Source organism: Ostrinia nubilalis, chromosome 29 (genome assembly GCF_963855985.1).
Source record: "Ostrinia nubilalis chromosome 29, ilOstNubi1.1, whole genome shotgun sequence".
In the NCBI taxonomy this organism is placed as follows: domain Eukaryota; kingdom Metazoa; phylum Arthropoda; class Insecta; order Lepidoptera; family Crambidae; genus Ostrinia; species Ostrinia nubilalis.
Window position 1 is genome coordinate 5758928 of NC_087116.1, and position 20154 is coordinate 5779081.

General features: G+C 36.6%; 2 protein-coding genes across 2 annotated transcripts in view; one reads left to right on the forward strand and one right to left on the reverse strand.

Annotated features, from left to right (window-relative positions):
- Window positions 1–1179: 1179 nt before the first annotated feature.
- LOC135085585 (THAP domain-containing protein 5-like) overlaps window positions 1180–20154 on the reverse strand; it is a 308949-nt gene continuing 289974 nt past the window's right edge. The window contains exons 2-5 of the mRNA XM_063980358.1: window positions 2507–2620; window positions 2028–2272; window positions 1753–1806; window positions 1180–1343 (exon numbers count right to left, since the gene is read on the reverse strand). Of these exons, the coding sequence (XP_063836428.1) occupies window positions 1180–1343; window positions 1753–1806; window positions 2028–2272; window positions 2507–2607 (564 nt within the window). The 5' untranslated portion in view covers window positions 2608–2620. The remainder of the gene's footprint in view (window positions 1344–1752; window positions 1807–2027; window positions 2273–2506; window positions 2621–20154) is intronic.
- LOC135085743 (anoctamin-4) overlaps window positions 7692–20154 on the forward strand; it is a 50806-nt gene continuing 38343 nt past the window's right edge. Inside the window, exon 1 of the mRNA XM_063980541.1 lies at window positions 7692–7776. The gene's annotated coding sequence lies outside the window, so the exon portion shown is untranslated. The remainder of the gene's footprint in view (window positions 7777–20154) is intronic.

The window sequence follows — 20154 nt, forward strand, 5'->3', positions numbered from 1 at the left end:
TCTTTTCTCGTCCCATGTTCTCGCCCTCTCCATAATCCACGTAGCCATCCACTTTATCAGCAATTTCGTTATAAATTATCCGTTTCTTTAACGCCATCTCGTCAAATATTAACGAGCAATATTTATTTTCCTTTGGCATACTTGATGCTTTTGCCTCTAACATATCAATTATATTTTTATTTATACCAGGCTCCATTGGTATATTTTTTAAAATCCTTTGGAGCGTTTTAGTGCTTGGTAGCGTAAACAGCTTTTGCATATAGCGGTATGCTTTAGGGGACCGTTTAAATATAGCCAAAGCATATATTTTGTTGGCTAAAGTCCACCTTTTTCCTTGTGACTTTTTTTTGTTATTCTGCACTACATCCTTTACTAACGATGTCAGCACTTCCGAATCTAACTTGTCTAAATTCACTCTTGACTTCGCTATATTCCTTATTGATTTTTTTGCATTTTGTAACTGTCGCCAAAGCCTCTTCTCTTTAATTGTAAATGTTGATGAAGTGTCTGTAATAAAAACATTTCCATTAGTAAAAAAAACAACATTAAAGCAAATTGAATTGAATATTGGTTAATTAATCAGCAATTTTACTTAGTTTTTTAAATTAGGTATTTTTTATCTTACCTTTCATTTCAATGTTTTTCTTAGGTCTTTTATAACTGTGGACTAATATTTCTGCCTGTGCATCTTGATGGCAAATGGTTTTATCATCTGAAATATTATAAATATGCAAATTAGTTTAAAATTTATTTTGTTGTTTTATGAAACATATTATTTCCAAATCAATCAATCATTATCAAGTTTTAAAAAAATGCAAAGACAGAATAATGATAGCTCTTCTCATAAAATATGAAGCGTGGACCCACCTTCAATAACAATGACATAATATTAAATTAAAGGCATTTAGAGGTTTTAATGTTCTGCATTCTGGATGCGGTCTGCGGGTATGTCAAGACAATCTGTAAGTGGTCGTGATAAGGCAATCAGTCACGTGTGCTTTGCGTTCTTTGTTCGTATCCGCACGGTCAAATCGCATTAATATAAAATGTACAGAAACCTAGAATGTTGTACATATAAGTTCATTTTGACCTGACTGCAGACTGCAGAACGCATCCAGGGTGGCATTCTTTAGTTTGAGGGAAGGCATATTTTAGAAGGTAAATAATTAGTTTGTACACTTACCATAATGTAACAGTAATGGGTTTATAGGTCATATGTTCTGGTGCATTGGAAGTAGAAGGAAGAGGTTCAAAAGTTGTTTTCGCAGAAATACCAGAATCTGGTATATCCACAGCTCCCAAACATGTTGAATTTAGTTGTTTGGTTGTAGTTGTAAGGGGAACTGAAAGCAGATAATGAAATGTGAATTGGGTAATAAAATGTCATGTTCTTACCCAACTTTAGGGTACAATCAGTCTAGTACATGTCTTGCTCACATTAAAAATTACTAGCTTATAAATATTATTAAACTAGCTGACCTGGCTAATTAATGTAGATTGCCTAAAATTTTTCAAATTGGTCCGGTACTTTTTTTGAAGAATTTGTATTACACAAATTACTAAAGTCCCTCTAACTCAACACACATTCTAAGCTAAATTGTGTTACGAGTGGGTTTACTACAATATTCAAGCTGTGGGGTTCTAACCCGCACTTTAGGCTATCTTGGCTTCGAGTTACGGAGCCGATCAAATACAAACAAACAATTAAATATTTCCTTTTTATATTATTAGTATAATTTTAGATAAACATACCTCGTTCAACTGGATTTGACTTCTTTGGAATGCAATATGAATGATCATAAAGAACTGTAACAAAGTATAGATATAATTAATAATTGAAATTATATATTATTTATTGATAAGCATACAACACATGTTTGTGGTTACAAAGAAAGAACCTTGTTAAATTGCATTCGGTTGGTTTGTTTTGGAAACCAAAGAAAATTAATTAAGACATCTAAATAATTCAGAAAAATTGATAGATAGTAAATTAAATTTAAAAAAAATAATTGAAGTCATCATCATACCTGTCTTGAGGTTTTCTTTATTGGAGTCTTTTACATGAAGAGGAAACTCTGTCAAAACTTCATCTGGCAAGATGGGATTGCTCAATTCCAGTGTTGGAATAGCTGAGTTCTTCAGCCGAGTTCCTTTGGCATTGAAGGATTCAGGAGTGAAGTGCCCACCACAAACAAACTTCAGTTGGTGTAACTTTTCAATAGGTACATATGCTAAGTCTTCTAAGCCAGCATTTTTAACCCACATTCGACAACTGAAATAAGAAATACCTATTAGAAAAGAAAAAGAATAACAAACTGAAATTTATTCATCAACTAATTTCTTTTAGTATTGTTATGCAATTCATTTGCAGAGTACGAAACAAAATACTGAAATTAAAAATTGGTTATGGTTATTTACTGTATGATTAAAAATATTAATCCCAGCCTTTAAGTTTACACAATCAGTAAAATTATCTTGTAATAAATGAGTGTTATGAGAAACTTACCGGTCAGAATCCAGAGGAAACCTACTCAAAAGTAAGGGTGATCCACCACGACTTCGCCTCTTATTACAAATAACGCACTTCTTGTTGTTTCTACTCTCCATTATCAGTAGAAGCCTAAAATGAAATAGGTATTAATTAAACAAAGCCTATAATTTCTCTCCAACCAGTGTCAATGCCCTGGTTCATGCATTTACCAGTTTTGAAAGTACATTTACATTTTCATCACATAGGGTTGTTTTTAATGAAAAATAGATTTGTAATAGATCTAATATTTCAAGTAAGTAGATAACATACCCATTAAACAGAAAAGTAAATAAGAGTTTAAACTTCTGTAGAAGTTGAAACACAGCTTATTTAAAAGAGTCTCTATCTCACAAAAAACATAACACTGAACAGCAAACTTTATCACGCCCGATACGGAGGAACTTAATCAACTCAACGTAAACGACAGAAAAGTTTATTTACAGTAATATTGCACCAAATCTGAGAAAATAACTTCACACGAATCAATTCGCCGGTTAAAAACTCAAACTCAATTGACAGACATTTTTTTTCATTTGTCAAACTAACAATACTACCAACATAAGGACACTAACAATTATTTTTAGTATGGTGGTATTGATCCGCGGGTTCCCCTGCTATAGTGAAATCAATCTAAAATGCACTTTATTGCTTAAGGGATAAGGTTGTATATCAATTGCTACATATAGAGACTAGTTTTTGTATGAGAAGTGTCTTGTCTACCCACTGATACAAACGAAGGATTCCCCGTAAAACGTAAAAGAAAAGGGTTGCCAATTTGGGAGTTTTAATTCCCTAAATTTTTGTTTAAAAAAAGAAACAATGTTACGTAATGTCTTGTAAGAAAGTCCCCCTCCCGCCCCTGTAACGCATCGTAACGTTTTACGAGACCAAATTGCGTTACGTAATACTTGAATGCTCCGCCACTCAAAATGTCTGTGGACAGCATTTGTTGCCTTACGCGGCATAATTATACAATATAACACTAATGTTCCAGTATAATAATTTATTAGTTAACTATTTCACATTCACAGTTTCTTTTCGTAATGTTTTTTTCACACTTCAATCAATCCACGCTGAAGCGCCGAGGCGAGCACAATGATGATTGGCATGAGTAAACAAACAAATAATAAAATAAGCGGCAAATGTAAAAAGTATATTTGTTTCATTACGCCTCATAGAAGTGAAAGAGACACGTGCGATGATCAAACGAGACGCGCCGCCCGCGCGGCGATCGGTTGTAACTTGTATGGCCGTAGAGCGCATAGTACATTTCGCGCGGTGGAAAGGCAAATGAAGGTACCTACCTACCTTTATAATTCGGTTAGGGTTAACCGCATGTAAAACTGTAACATATTTTTTCTGTTAACATATTTAATTTTGTGATCAATGTTAACATTAACCGATTGATAAGAAAACCGAAATTATACGGTATATTTCGGTTAGGGTTAACCCATTTTCTATAGGGTTAATAACAGATATATTTATGTTATTAACCCAACCCAAACGTTCACTGCTCTCCACGTCCAATGGTTTGTTACCCACAGGCTTCCACCTAGTGGGGGGCTGCCCACGGAACGTCTTCCGGCCCGTGGTCACCACTCGAGAACTTTCTGCCCCAACGGCCATCAGCTCTACGATCTTATGTATCGTAGATGTAGGAGTGCATGTGCTACAAAAAATGTTTAGTCTGATGCTGTCGACTCTACAATCAATGAATTACAGAAAAAGTGTACCCCAATAATAGACTAATGTATGTACCTACTAACCAATTAACGACTACTATTTCTGTGTGTAATAATTGAACACGAAGTCTTCGGACGTCATTGTTTGGTGAAAGTTTTTTTCCAGCTAAAAATAAAAGTAGTGTCTCGAGTAGGGTTACCATCATTTCAGCAATAACCGGACAAAATTCCGAATGTTCTGGACATAACCGTGTAATTATGAATTTTTCTGAACACCTCTGAAAAACACTGTTTGTGTTAATAATAAATACACGAATAAATGCAAAATTTTATCATTCACCATATTTTCAGGTTTCAGCAAAGATATTTGGTAGACCGTTTTATCGAGCGTCTAGTTGTGGATAAGTGCCAAGACCGATTATAATTTTAATGATGTCCATTGCTGGACAAAGGTCTCCCCCAAGTATTTCCACAACGACCGGTCCTGTTCTACCCGCGTCCATTGCTTACCCTGATAGTTGGATGAGTCTTTCTTTCAAAACTGGGAAAAGTCCCGGAAAATTCGGAAAGATAGCAACCCTCACACTCGGTTTGTGTGTTCCATTTTGACGATTGTCGTTTGTCAAAGTCAGCTCTAAATTATAGATTAATGTCCTTATTAATCTTTAATTGAATTATACCACAAATTGATTGGTAACGGTGCTAAGTAAAGAGTTTTCTTTAATTGTTGGTTGTTTCTGTCATTCTAGTTCTGAAAACCCAATTATTTGTCAGTTTACAACATTTTTAACCTTCACTTCGAACTCCTCTTATGTTCTTTTGATTATTTTCGTTGCGGGTCGAATGACAGTTTATATTTCCCGAGACAATTACACTACCTTCACTGGTTGGGTTTTTTTATTGGTGGTTAAGCTGTAAATCCTGGATACACAGGAGTTGCAGCGGTGGGAACAATAGGTGGGGTTCGAAACGGCGTTCCTTGAATCTCAAGTCGGCCAGTCCAACGCCTTCTCTGTTGGGCTATTGTTGCCCAACAATACAACGTGCGTCAGCAGTGGAAATCCTGCGGCTGAAATGATGATGACAACTGTCAATTGTCATGTTTCTAAGTTTCTCTAGGGTTTCTAGCAGTTAGGTACATGAACTCTTCCACATACTCTTGACGTCAAAGTGTAGGCATCGATGACGTACAACCGAATTATTGATGGTCACGTGATCAGTACCGTAGGTACTACAGTGACGTCATCGACCGTACTAGAGGGAAAGTCGAAAATAATTAATAAGCTCCTAAAAATAAAGGCACTTAATTATTTAAGACTACGTTGATTCCTTCCTACCTACTTATTTGAGTTAGATATTTTATTTCTTAACAAAAGCAGACTGGAAGACGTAGCGTGGGCACTGTGGGTTGGCCACCTACTAGGTGGACTGACGATCTGGTATCTGGTAATGGTCGCGGGAAGAGCCTAGATGCGGGCAGCGCAGGACCGTTCATTGTTGAAATCCTTGGAGGAGGCCTTTGCCCAGCAGTGGACGTCATTTGGCTGAAACGAACGAACAAAAGCAGACAATGGATTTTCATACCACTTTTTTTTTTTGGGGAAAGTGTATGAAATTGCATACCTACCTACCCTGAGAAGTCAGGGTAGGTTATGTGGGGCTCCCCTCATCGGAAGGATGAGGCATACCCACCTTTTTACCCGATTGTTTGACTAAGTTTTAAGGAAATATGAGTAAAATGTCTAAGGATATATAAATAAGGCTTTTTTGGTCCATCAGTGGACGTCATTTGGCTGAAACGAACGTTCGAGATCTTGATTAAAAGCTTGGCTCTACATGAGATCTGACACCTTTTTGACAGTAAGACGAGCCATACGGTTTCATCGTGGCTATATTTTACATGCAAATGTTTTTGGTAGAATAGGTAAATACATACTCGAGTAGGTACATATTTACGAGATTTTTCTTTTGGCACTTAACTTTAAAAGCGTGGAAATTGATGTTTTATTAAACTGCGTAGATAGCTGTGTACTTAAACGTAAATTGTTTCAATGGGATTGGCTATGGTATCTAAATAACAACTACCGTATAGTTTTCAATGTGTTTTTCTGAATAATCTGCTAGCCTAGGACTGAAACAACCATGGCGTAGCACTTTGACAGGTCTTTGACATCTGTCAATCAAAACAAAATGGTTGCTTCATACTTCCGGAGTACGGAATCTTATAAAGTAACGACAATAGCAATATTTAGTATTCATTTCTCAGGGTTTCAATAATTTTCAAACTTTCTCAAGGTACCTACTCCTGAAAGCAATATTTTCAAAACTTACCATTGTTCGTTCGTTTCAGCCAAATGACGTCCACTGCTGGACAAAGGCCTCCTCCAAGGATTTCCACAAAGAACGGTCCTGCACTGCCCGCATCCAGGTATTTCCCGCCACCTTTACCAGATCGTCGGTCCACCTAGTGGGGGGCCTGCCCGCATACTTATCATGTTTTTACGAAAATAAAGATGCTGATTCTGAAATTATCTCCATGCTTACTTTTCATTTAAATCGATTCAGTAGAAGCGATTTTTGCATTTACAATAGGTAGGTAAGTATCGAGTAGGTGGATGGACTCATACTACTCGTAGGTATGTTTATAGAACCCTAGTAGGGTTCCATTCAGTTAATAGGTAGGTACATACAAATCACCAATAATATCCGTTACAAACAATTTTTATTGACGTCGGTAGTTTTGTATCCACAGGTGTTTAAAAATTCATGCAACAAACTAGGATATAGGCATTTTATATCTAGCTATTCCATCCATAGTATACGTTGATAGCAATTTGCTATTCGCCATTGAAATAAGAGTCTTGTTACCGGAGCGTAACGTATAAATAGTATTTGTGTAGTTTACGTAAAGTGATGTGCCTTGTGGAACCAAATTACACGGTACTCGATAGAGTCGGGTGATTTCAGGCAGAAACACTCGATATCGATAAAATTTGGTATCTAAGGACATAGTTCTAAAATTTCTAACTTATCCAACAGTTTGTTATAATTCGTAAGAAAACAGTAGTTTTAATTTTTAAGTCCATCATTTTTATAGTGTCGAATTTTCCTGTGGAAATAAAACGAATAGTCACCATGATAGATTTAGAAGTGTTTTAGAGCGTTACGCGTTTCACTTGTAAAAATTAATTCAGATAGTGTCACATTGTTGTATAATTTGTTTTTAAAAAGGTCATTTTGTACTCATTATCCTCAAGGAAAACTAAAAACGACCTCGACGGCGATCATTTAGACAACAATAAGGTAATTGACTAAAGTCTACGACTTCTAAAAATCGATAAACTTTTCACGGCCTTCACCACATCACTAGTGCATTACCGTGTCATTCAGCCATGTTGGAAATTTATTTGAAAATCGAATGCCGTCGGGGGCGCGCCTGTCATGCGCCGCGGGAAAATTTTGAAAAAAAAAACCTATATTTTTTTTCTGTGACAAGCAATGGCGTTGTGAGTGAAGTGTTTTAGTTGTTTTAAGTGATAAATGGATTGGATGAATTCGTTATAGGTGAGTGGTGCTTAGGTATTTTTTAATCGTAATTGGACGCGGTTCGGTTTGTTCAGTAAATTGACTTTTTATTTATGTACTAGCTAGAATAATGTGTTTTGGTATTTTTGTGTTCTTTTCTCAATCGTGCTTTTTAATTAGCTAGGTACTTCGAATGAAAGTCTTGTTATTTCGCTTTTAATTTTGAAAAATTATATCCGAGATTGGTAGGTACTTTACGGGACAATAACACAGACCAGTATTGAGAAGAAGTAGCGCAAAAAACTCAGTAAACTATAGTCAGCCACTCTGTTTCAAATGTTTACACAATAGTTACCTGTCTATTATCTTTAACCGTCACTATAGCGATAACCGGCGTTTTATGTATCGAGTTTGGCAGATTTTTGACGTTTGTTAAAGTTAAAGCGAGATGGTGCAACCCAGCTATCGATGCGAGCCTTTTATAAAATCTTCTGCTCTCCTGACTACTTTTTTAATATCTTGATAGAACCTAATGCATTTACTGCTATATTATTATGTATTTAAGAATCTCATGCTTCTAATACCCAAAGATTTGTGATATCACGAATTCGCGATGTGTGTGGCCCAGGGGCATAGCTGGGCACCGTTAATCAAATTGTTAACTTCGTTAATCGTTAAACCGTTAATAAAAAAATTAACTTCGTTAAACGTTAAAACGTTATATTTCGCAAGATTTAACGCAAGTTAACGTTAATCGTTAATCCGTTAACACATGATAATAAAACGGAAAAAAATGTATGAAAGGTTCAAATTCTTGCATAAGTACAATTGTTTTTTTCGTTTTAGTAACTACAACTGCATTTCAGAATAAAAGCTTGTTTTTAAAAAAGTTTTTTTATATCATAATTTTATTTTACACTTTTTATTATTAGTATCTCTCAGAGCCTTGGTTCAATTATAATACAACTAGCTTTTGCCCGCGGCTTCACCCGCGTGAAATTTCGTTTGTCACAGATCGTCATTAATTATAGCCTATATGTTATTCTCGGTTATAAACAATAATACTGTGAAGTTTCATCAAAATCCGTTTAGTAGTTTTTGCGTGAAAGAGTAACAAACATCCAGACATCCACACAAACTTTCGCATTTATAATATTATAAGTAGGATTTAGCACCAAAGTGCTCGAAAAGACAAATCCAACAAACCCAACTCGATAAGTTTCCACAGTTTCGTTTAGGAATTCCTATGGCCACTTCCTGACTCCGTCATCAGAACCCTGGACATCATCTAGTACTAAAGTGCTCAAAAAGACAAATCCAACGAACCCAAATTCTATGCGATTCCGCCGTTTCATTTAGGAGTTCCTATGGCCACCTCCTGACTCCACCATCAGACCAGCTCAATGGTACCATAACATTGCATTGTCATCGTACCTAAATAAGTATACCAAATTTCAGCTCAATCGGTTGAGGAAAACTAGTCATAAATTCAGTTGCAAGATTTGTCCCACAAATACTAACAAGTGAAAAAAGCTTGTAAAAAATAAATAAATAAAAAATATCATTTTTTATATCGTTTCGTTAGTGTAAAGCAATCGTAATCATTTGACAGTTCATAACGTACGACTGGTTACAAAAACTGTTGTTTTGGGTTCTGGAAGTTCTGGAAGACCGAACGTAACTTGTCAGAACGCGTTTTTCTAGCGTTTTTAAGCGTGCCTGCTGTATCTTTTTGGTAAATAGTAGGTACTGGATTAACGATTAACGGACTTAGGATAATTTAACGGAAGTTAACGAGTCCGTTAACATTTTTTAAAGTTAACTTAAAAGTTAATCCGTTAATAAAAATGTTAACTTCGTTAATTAACGATTAACGGATTAACGAGTTAATGCCCAGCTATGCCCAGGGGTCAAGGTAAATAAAAATATGTTTTGGTAACAAATTATGGTGCGTTCAAATTATTATACAATAGATAATTTCAAAGCGTACTTAGTCACTAGTGTTACAAAACTAAGTTACAATTATTTTTAACTATAGTTTGGTTATTTTTAACAATAGTAACATGCAGGTCATTTTTAGATTTATATTACCTAACAAATTCATATTCTTAAAAAAATACACTTAGGCATGCTTTCTTGGACGAATAATAATCGTCCAACTTGGTTGGTGGTAGGGCTTGTTCTAAGTCCGCCGGGCTAGCTACCACCATCTTACCTAAGTCTGTCGACATAACAACAATGTTAACAGCATTGTTGTGTTCCGGCAGTTAGAGGTAAGATAGCCAGTTCCTCCGTGGTTGAGGATTCCAGGTGAAGCTCGCTTCCACCTTCGGCCTGATCATCACTTACCATCAGGTGAGATACAGGCCAATAACTACCTCGTTGTGGATAAAAAAAATTCGTCCGTCTTTCGAAATAGGTAACCTAGTCTCAAAGTCAGACTTTGAAGTGGGGAATCTCCAGATTAATAAATTGTCCAATTTAGAATAGATCGGTGACCCCTCGCTTTTTGCGTGGACTTTCCAGGTCAGTAGTAGGAGGAAAATAAAGTTTGTTATTTTCAAGCAAGGAGATTTTAGTGATATGGGAAATAATATACAAAAATATAGAGTTTTTAAGAAACCCACGACTAACTAAAAAATTGTCAAGAGCTAGTCATGCTGGCACATGAAGATTCCGTACATCCGAAGATAGATAAAAAATAACGATGGCAAAGAAATAATTAAGAAGACTGAAATGCTAAAGAAAACTTTACACATTTTGACTTACTTGACTTATGGGGCAGAGGGCGTCCACAACAGTCCTCCATCTCGATCGGTCTTGAGCTTCTCGCTTGATTTCGCTCCAGGTCTTGCCGATCTTCTTCGCCTCGTCCGCTACAGTGCGCCGCCAAGTTTGCCTGGGTCGACCACGTTTGCGTTTTCCTTGGGGATTCCAATCCAGAGCCTGCTTAGGGATGTGATCGGGGTCCCTTCGGAGAGTGTGGCCAATCCAGTTCCACTTGCGGCGCTTGATCTGCTAAAATTAATATCACTATTATTTTAACTCCGTATTGTTTTAAAGTTTTCTATTCACTATTTCAATCCTAAATCATAAAAATAACACCATAAAACTTTGCAAGTCACATAATAATGAGAACTACCTATTTTGTAACACAAAAGTGTAATAACACGTTATTACTTTTAATTACACATAATTAAAAAGTATTCCTGAAACTATTCTGTATGTGAGAACTAAGAAAACTAATACCCACTTAAACTATGAATCTTCTTACTTCACACTGGCATTTCTAAACTAAAGAACTATGCGAATATCAGGCCTCCCCAACCCGTCTGGCCAGCCTGGGGAGCGTAGGCCAAATCCTTCATGTGCCTCTATGAGAGGGTCGTGCTCCTGCAGTGGAGACTAAATGACCTGATGATATCAAAAACTTCTTTCTTCACACTTGGGCATTCTAAAGAAACTACGCGAAAATTAGGCCTCCCCAACCCGTCTGGCCAGCCTGGGGAGTATCGGGCCAAATCCTCCATTTAATCATCATCATCATTTCAGCCACAGGACGTCCACTGCTAAACATAGGCCTCCCAAATGATTTCCATGATTGACCGGTTGGAGCAGCCTGCCTTTCTGCTACCTTCATAAGGTCTTCTGCCCACCATGTGGACGTTCCACGCTGCGCTCTCCGTGGCCTCCACTCCAGAACCTTGCTGCCAAATCGGCCGTCAGTTCTGCGTACTATGTGCCCTGCCCATTGCCACTTCAGCTTGCTAATCCTCCATTTGCTGGTAAATTAGAGAGGGTCGTGCTCCTGTGGTAGCGACTAAATGACCTGATGATGAAGGTTAATACTGTCAAGTGCTTATTACTATTACTATACTTACACTTCGTAGGCTATCCTCCATTTGTCTCCAGCAAGTTAGAGAGCACGTACTGGAAAGCGCGGCGTAGAAAATCCACCTACAAGGTGGACCGACGACCTCATAAAGGTAGCAGGAAGGCGCTGGATGCAGGCTGCCACTAACCGGCCATTGTGGAAATCATTGGGGGAGGCCTATGTTCAGTAGTGGACGGCCTATGGCTGAAATGATGATGATGGCGATGAAGTTAAAGAGAATCGTGCTTCTTCGGATATTAAGATGATGATGATGATTTATGTCAAGTACGCAACTAAAACTACTAGGTTTTGAACTAAACATTGATAACGGATGCTAGCTTATGCTATCAAGGTCGGATCGATTACGGAGTTAAACTAACCAGCATACGTTGAACCACGGTTAAACTGCAATTATCTGCGGTTTAGTAGCGCAGTGCAAAGCCAATATATTGTTAGCAGGGTAAAATGTTAAAGACATGGGTTATTTAGACACTATCGAAGTTAATAGTACTAGACTAACTACTTTTTTGAAAATTTCAAGGGGAAGTCAATTTGTCAATTTAAATTGCACCGAAAAATTCGCGAATCCAATTGACTTCCCAAGATTAATAAGTAAAGTTTAAAGGACCTCGGTTTTCAGGGCCCGAATAAAGTGGTATCTAAAGACTGGATTTAATAAGTACCTATACCAATTAGGTAATTTCAAGGCACAATTGGTTACTTAAAAACAAAAAATCTTGAAACCCAATAGTTTTATTTTTATTTCACTGAAAACACTAATTAATTTTCTCTAAAAATGAGTTGATGAGATGATGAGTTTTACTAGAGGTAGGTAAATGGAGGATTTGGCTTTTCCAATATTGGCCAGACGGGCTGGGAAGGCCTGACGTCCGCATATTTCTCCCTTAGTCGCCATTTCATCCTCCATGGAAAGAGGGAGGGTGGTCCTATTCTTACCGGTACCACACGTCTCAGACCAATAAAGAAAGAAAGAAAGAAACATTTATTGCCATGGACATCACAGAAGACAAAAGATGTAAATAATAGAAAAAAAAATCAAATAAGACATAGGTGACATAAAACATACAATGAAAGTGAAAGTAAACTGAGCAGTGCCACAGCAGTGCATAAAGCCACCCATGGGAATAGAATCCCGTATCCATGATATCTATAGGCTATAAAAGCAAAAGGTTACTGATTGACTGACTCACTCACCAAGAAATCTCAGAAACTGCAAGTGCTAGGAGTCTCAAATTTTGCATGGGGGTTCCTTTTAGAACGTAGGTGCTCACTGACGGGATTTTGAAAAATTCAACCCCTAAGGGGGTAAAACGGGATCCACGCGTACGAAGTCGCGGGCGGCCGCTGGTGTTAATATAAGATCGTTGTTCTAATAAGGTTTTGACGTATGATGGAGTAGTATCAAGTATCAACTTACACTGGCTACTCTAGGTGAATTAGACACGCGAATGCATCGGCTGCTCGCATGCATTTTTAGAAATCAGCCGGCATTGTATCGGTAAAACATAAAACTCATTTATTTTTCCAAGTAGGCTTTTAAAAAGCACTTTTACACGTCGCAGTATTAACCCTACCACTGCTTCGGGACAATAAATGGGCCAGTGCTGAGAAGAAGCAGCGCGAGAAACTCTGTCACTATTGTCAACCTCTTTTTCAAGGCTTTACTGTATTTAATTAGAGACTAGATTTTGCCAGCGGCTTAGCTTATCTGAGTTTCGGTCTATCATAGAAAGTGCTTTCAAAAGTAGGTACTTTATTTGTGACAAAAATCGTAAACCTTAACTGGACTATTCCCACCTCTCGTTCCCACCGTTGCAACTCCTGTGTAGCCAGGATCTACAGCTTGACCGCCAATAACCCAACCAGTGAAGGTCGATAGCAAAATGGCGCTATATTATGACTAGACTAGATTTTGTGAACTTTAGGGCTTGTAGAGTTGGAAGCTTGGATCTACATGAGATGTGTCAACTTTTCGACAGTGCAAAGTCAAAGTCAAACCTTTCTATTAAGCCCTTTCCAGGGCGCTTATACACGTCCCAAATATAGCTTGCCCTACCACCACTTCGGGACAACATATAGGCTGGTGCTAAGAAGTTAAGTGGCGGAAGAAACTCACGCCCGTATTCACAAACATTTGAAATCTCACAGTGCGCGTGGACGCACATGGTGACATACGATCCAATCACAGAGCTCTATTCAACGCTGTGCGTTGGATTTGTTCACTTAAGAAAGCATCGTTTCTGAATGCGTCTGTCAGTTTTGTGCGAGCCATGCAGTCTCATCTTGACAACATCCTACTATCCTATCCTACTACCTAATATTATAAATGCGAAAGTTTGGATGTCTGGATATTTGGATGTCTGGATGTTTGTTACCCTTTCACGCAAAAACTACTGAACGGATTTCGTTGAAACTTTACAGTATTATTGTTTGTAACCCAGATTAACTAGGCTATGATTTATGACGATCTGTGACACTAAATTTCACGCGGGTGAAGCCGCGGGCAAAAGCTAGTTTTCCATGAAAATGTTATAATTTTAGCAATGTTCGTTCATCTGCCGATAGCAGTTCAATCAATGGCTCACGTAAACAAAAGCAGCCATTTGTCGGGCCAAACCAAAATAGAAGACATCATGCATCTGGAGTAAACATTATCGCTTTAGATACGTTGGTATTTATGTCAGAGGTTGAAGTATCGGTAAATCGATATTTTGCAGTCAAAACTCATAATCGATGCCCTTTGTCAATCACTTTTGACAGATTTTTCCAGTCAAAAGTGGTTTTGACCGATTATGAGTTTTGACTGTAAGGCCCAGAACAGACGATGAAACGCAACTGCAACGAAACTGCAACTTTCTAATGATTCTGATGAATGAAACTGAAACTGAAAGTCTCAAACTGGTCGCGTCACGTGTGGTCTCTCAACGGACGCTATGGCAAAAACTTAGAAGCAACTCAAAAGTAACTAGCAGTTGCAGTTTTGTTGCAGTTGCGTTTCACCGTCTGTTCTGGGCCTAACAGATAATAATCTTACACTAGCTGTGCCCGCGACTTCGTACGCGTGAAAACCCGTTTTCTCAACATTTTTAATTGTTGCTCTACTCCTATTTCTCGTAGCGTGATGTTGTATAGCCTATAGCCTTCCTCGATAAATGGGCTATCTAACACTGAAATAATTTTTCAAATCGAACCAGCAGTTCCGGAGTTTAGCGCGTTCAAGTAAACAAACAAACTCTTCAAGTTATTGCATGAAACAGTAGCAAACATACATCCATACAGCCTTAGAATTAATATTTAGGATTACTGATGTTGCAGCAAAAATAAGGAAAAACCAACGTAGTTTCCAAAGATTTTATCACGGTTCAATGATAAGCCAAATCTCCTTAATTATATTATACTAGCTGACCCGGCGAACTTCGTACCGCCTTAGCGTAGAGATTTTCTTTATATTTTTTTCCGTAAAAACCTTGTACAGAGTATTAGAAAACTACAAAAAAAAAATCAGCCAAATCGGTCAAGCCGTTTTCATGTTATGTCGTGACAACGGAAAACGGGTTTCATTTTTATATATATAGATTTATTTATATTATTGCTGTAAGTAGTGTAATTAAATCTCATTCTTTGAAAGTTATTTTTACCTACTTTTTGCAATGCGGGAGACAGAATAATAACACTGGTCAACACATGTTTTTTTTCCTTCAATTTTTTTTCTGTTATTGGGTATTTCTATGGCCCTGATTATGAAAAAAATACTGGGAGATCGCCAACAGCTTTACTTTTTAAAATATAGAGTTTTATTATTTTGACAAAAAAATAAGAAAAATTATACATTGTGCTAATAAAATTTCTATTGAACACTAGCAAATGATCTTTTATATGATTTCCTTGAATAGGCAAGTTTGAGTAGATCTCGTTGCAAACTCCAGCAATGGTCTGCCATTCATATATGAGCACCACGCCCCTGATAACCTTCTCACATTGTCAGAAAATTATAATGAAAACTTTTATCCTAATCCTCACTAAAATCACCCACATTTTGTGGAAATCGATGTTAATGCGAGTACATGAAGTGTATTTTTATGCCCATGTTGCACCCTAGCTCTTGCAAGTTGGATAGCATGCTCTCAACAATATCTTTTTGCGTAGGAAATTACTTATAATAAAAAAAATCATTTTGAGCTTAGGACTGGACTTCACTCATTGATTTCTTAAAATTACGATCATTCACCAGTTGCCTAATGCGAGTCCCATCAAAAATTACCAGCTTTTAAGTTTTCTGTGCTTAATCCTGAAAAATTGCGTGCAAGAAAATTAAAACATTCGTCACTTTTGTCAGGCGCCTTCACAAACTGTTTCAAGATGCCGAGCTTAATATAAAGTGGTGGAAGTATGATGATACGGTCTTGGCTAACTAAAGGCACGTTTATAAAATTGTTTGTATCAACTTTACCTGAAGAACTAAAAGTTGTATGTGCGGGAAGCCGCACTGGTCAAAGGACAATGACCAAAAGTGGTCCAAATGTCCACCACTAATGAGACCTATATTGGCTTATAGTCTATTAAATAGAGATTAACTTTCAGTATGGGACGAAAAAAAAATAAGCTGTCAGTAAAAAGTTATGACTGTATGAAAAATTGTAGTAGTTAACGCGCTAATCTCAGGAACTACTGGTCCGATTTAAAAAATTCTTTTTGTTATGGATAGCCCATTTATCATGGATGGTTTTAGGTTATATAACATCACCCTACAACCAATAGGGGCGGAGCAGCGATCACCCGACCATAATTCCAATATTGTTGTCTTTCTTCTGAGTGTATTTTTTTTTCTTATAGCGAGAATCTAACACGGCACACTAAGCGACATGACATAACATGCATAGATTAATCCAAAATGTGCGATGGATATAATGATATCAAGAACATTTTTCAGATGAAAAGGTAAAAAACATGACTTTTCAATTAGTCATAACTTTTTACTAACAGCATATTTTTGATTGCGGTTTGGTTATAATGAATCAGTATTTAGTAGACTATTTTACTACATAGGTCTCGTTAGTGGTGGACATTTGGACCACACTCCATACATTTTTGGTCATTGTCCTTTTTTGTAACCAATGCTATTGTTTGTTACGACTATTCCAGATACACATGGAACGGGAATTTTGTGTAGCCCCCTTGTTGGCCTAAAAGATGTTACCTATTCTCAGAACACAAATGACCCATTTGTGGTCATGATTACTTAATTTCAAATATTTATATTAAAGTGTCGATGTTACGCAGTTTTCATCAAGTCCGATAAAGGTTTTCGATGTTTTTCAAATATTATATTTACCACAAACATAGCAGAAGCCATCTGGATTAAGCACACAACATCTTCATAACGAAGCAATATCGAAAACACCAACAAAATATATTTTTTTGTCCAATTAAATCAAAAATCTAAGTAAAAATATTAAATAAGGGTAGATAGCTATAACTTAAAAACAAAAGCTGTTAAAGAAAAACTGTTGCCATATTTAAAAAATATGCGTCAATTTGAGATAGAAACAGAAAAAAAATCACAGGAAACAAACAATTTTTTTTTTGTTGACCAGTGTAATCTGTCTCCCGCGTTGCAACGGAGCGATGTCGATATTCGATATGAATAGGTACTTAGAACTCCTCAACAATTCTTCTGATTTAATTCGTTTCGGGTTCAATGACAGAGCTATCACCACAATCGCTTTGCAATGGAGGGAAGTCGAACCTTCGAGCTCCTCCTATGTTTTTCTGATTAATTTCGTTGAGGGTCCAATGACAGTTTAACTTTCCCCCGAGAAAAACTTGACCTTCACTGGTTGGGTTATTGGCGGTCAAGCTGTAGATCCTGGCTACATAGGAGTTGCAGCGGTGGGAACGAGAGGTGTGAATAGTCCCGTATCACTATAATTACCCAAGTTGAGTTTCATTGGGGGATGAACCGTAGATCTTGGCTATACAGGACTTGCAGAGGTGGGAACGAGAGGTGAGATTAGACCCTCAATCTGATAGTGATGTCCCGCGTTCCCGACTCATATGGGTACCGAGGGCAACGTCAGGTTTTTAGTGGGTATACCCTACCCTTCTGGTGAGGAATACCGCACATAACCCACTAGCTACCCCCGCGGCTGGTGAGTTTACAAATTCATGTATTTTCCTGACGAAAACAAAGACCTCCACTGATAGAGCGGGGCTACCCTACGTTTACCTGTGTCATTGAATAATACACAAGCAGTAGGATATGATTCAGTGTGCACAAAAATAATTAAATCATGTGTAAATCAGGTGGTGGATGTTGTTACATTCTTAGTAAATTTATCACTGGAGTCAGGTACATTTCCGGAAAAACTAAAATTGTCAAAAATAATACCCTTATTTAAGAAAGGAAATAAGGTTGATATTTCTAACTACAGACCTATTACATTGATCTCTGTGTTCTCAAAAATTTTTGAAAAGATTATGCATGGTCACATCTCATCTTTCTTCAATACTTTCAGGGTCATAAATAGTAACCAATATGGTTTTCAAAAGCAAAAATCCACAACTCAGGCAACTTACCAATTAGTTGATGACGTTCTAAGAAATGTAAATAGCGGTAAGTTTACGTCAGTATTACTTCTAGATTTATCAAAGGCTTTTGACCTGGTCTCACATGACAAACTTTTGAAAAAATTAGAAACTAATGGAATCAGAGGTCCTGCCTTAGAATGGTTAAAATCATACCTAAAAAATCGACAACAGTGCGTGGAAATAAAACAGGTCGATGAAAAACTTAATGTACAATCATACAACTCCAACTATAAAACAAATGGCGCTGGAGTTCCACAAGGAAGCGTTCTTGGACCACTCCTATTTCTATTGTATATAAACGACCTTCCAAACGTGATAAACCATAAAATGATATTATTTGCTGATATGTTTCAGTGATAATAACAACTGACAAATGCCATACTTTAGAAAAACACAAAAAAGATATCACTGAAACTCTGACATTAATAGCGAAGTGGTTATCTAAAAACGATTTAAAACTAAATTTAAATAAAACAAAATTAATGAATTTTAATAATTTCAAGAATAATTCAGTTGACATAACCTTTAATAATCAAATAATTAAACATGACATAAATATGACTTTCTTAGGAATCATAATTGAACCATGCCTTAACTGGAAAGGGCAAATTGAAAAAGTTTGCAATAGAGTTAATGGGTTTGCATTCGCACTATACAAACTTAGCAAAATTGCTAATAAAGCTACAGCGGTGACAGCTTACTTTGCCTATGTAGAATCACTACTGAGGTATGGGCTCTTGATCTGGGGAAATGGAACAGATATACAAAAGGTTTTTATATCGCAAAAACGTTGCATACGTGCTATATGTGATATTGCACCGGAGGTCTCCTGTAAACCTTACTTTAAGAAATTAAATATATTACCGCTTCCATGTTTATATATAATGGAGATAGCAACATTTGTTAAACAAAATTATCATAAGTTTACAAAAGCCAAAGATGTAACAAAGAGAAGTGTACGATTCCCTAATAAGTTATTATTGGAAACCCTTCCAAAAACTACTCGCTTTCTTTCAAATGCCCCAACAATGACTATTAAAATTTTTAATAAGATACCGGACGAAATTAAACAATTGCCTTATAATAATTTCAAAGCAACTATTAGAAAATGGCTTTTGGTGAATGCTTTTTACACTATTGACGAATTTATGAAGTATAACAAATGAGTGCACTGCTTGATAGGACACAGATTGACTGACTTTGAATTTATGTACCTATTATAGTATAAGTGACGACCATCTGGGATTTAATCATTGTGTTCTGTTTTATTATAATTTATCTTGAATGCTGACATTAATTATGAATGAAACAATTAATTGAAATGTAATTTAATTTAATGTAATTTATTAAAAACTGGTATTATCAATATTTGCATGCTATGACTTATGGCTGAACAGGCACTGACACTTCGAAACATGAAAATGTAAAAGACCCATTGTAACCCTGTTTTATGCAAATAAATAAATTTGAATTTGAATTTGAATTTGAATTTTTGAAGCACACAACATCTTCATAACGAAGCAATATCGAAAACACCAACAAAATATATTTTTTTGTCCAATTAAATCAAAAATCTAAGTAAAAATATTAAATAAGGGTAGATAGCTATAACTTAAAAACAAAAGCTGTTAAAGAAAAACTGTTGCCATATTTAAAAAATATGCGTCAATTTGAGATAGAAACAGAAAAAAAATCACAGGAAACAAACAATTTTTTTTTTGTTGACCAGTGTAATCTGTCTCCCGCGTTGCAACGGAGCGATGTCGATATTCGATATGAATAGGTACTTAGAACTCCTCAACAATTCTTCTGATTTAATTCGTTTCGGGTTCAATGACAGAGCTATCACCACAATCGCTTTGCAATGGAGGGAAGTCGAACCTTCGAGCTCCTCCTATGTTTTTCTGATTAATTTCGTTGAGGGTCCAATGACA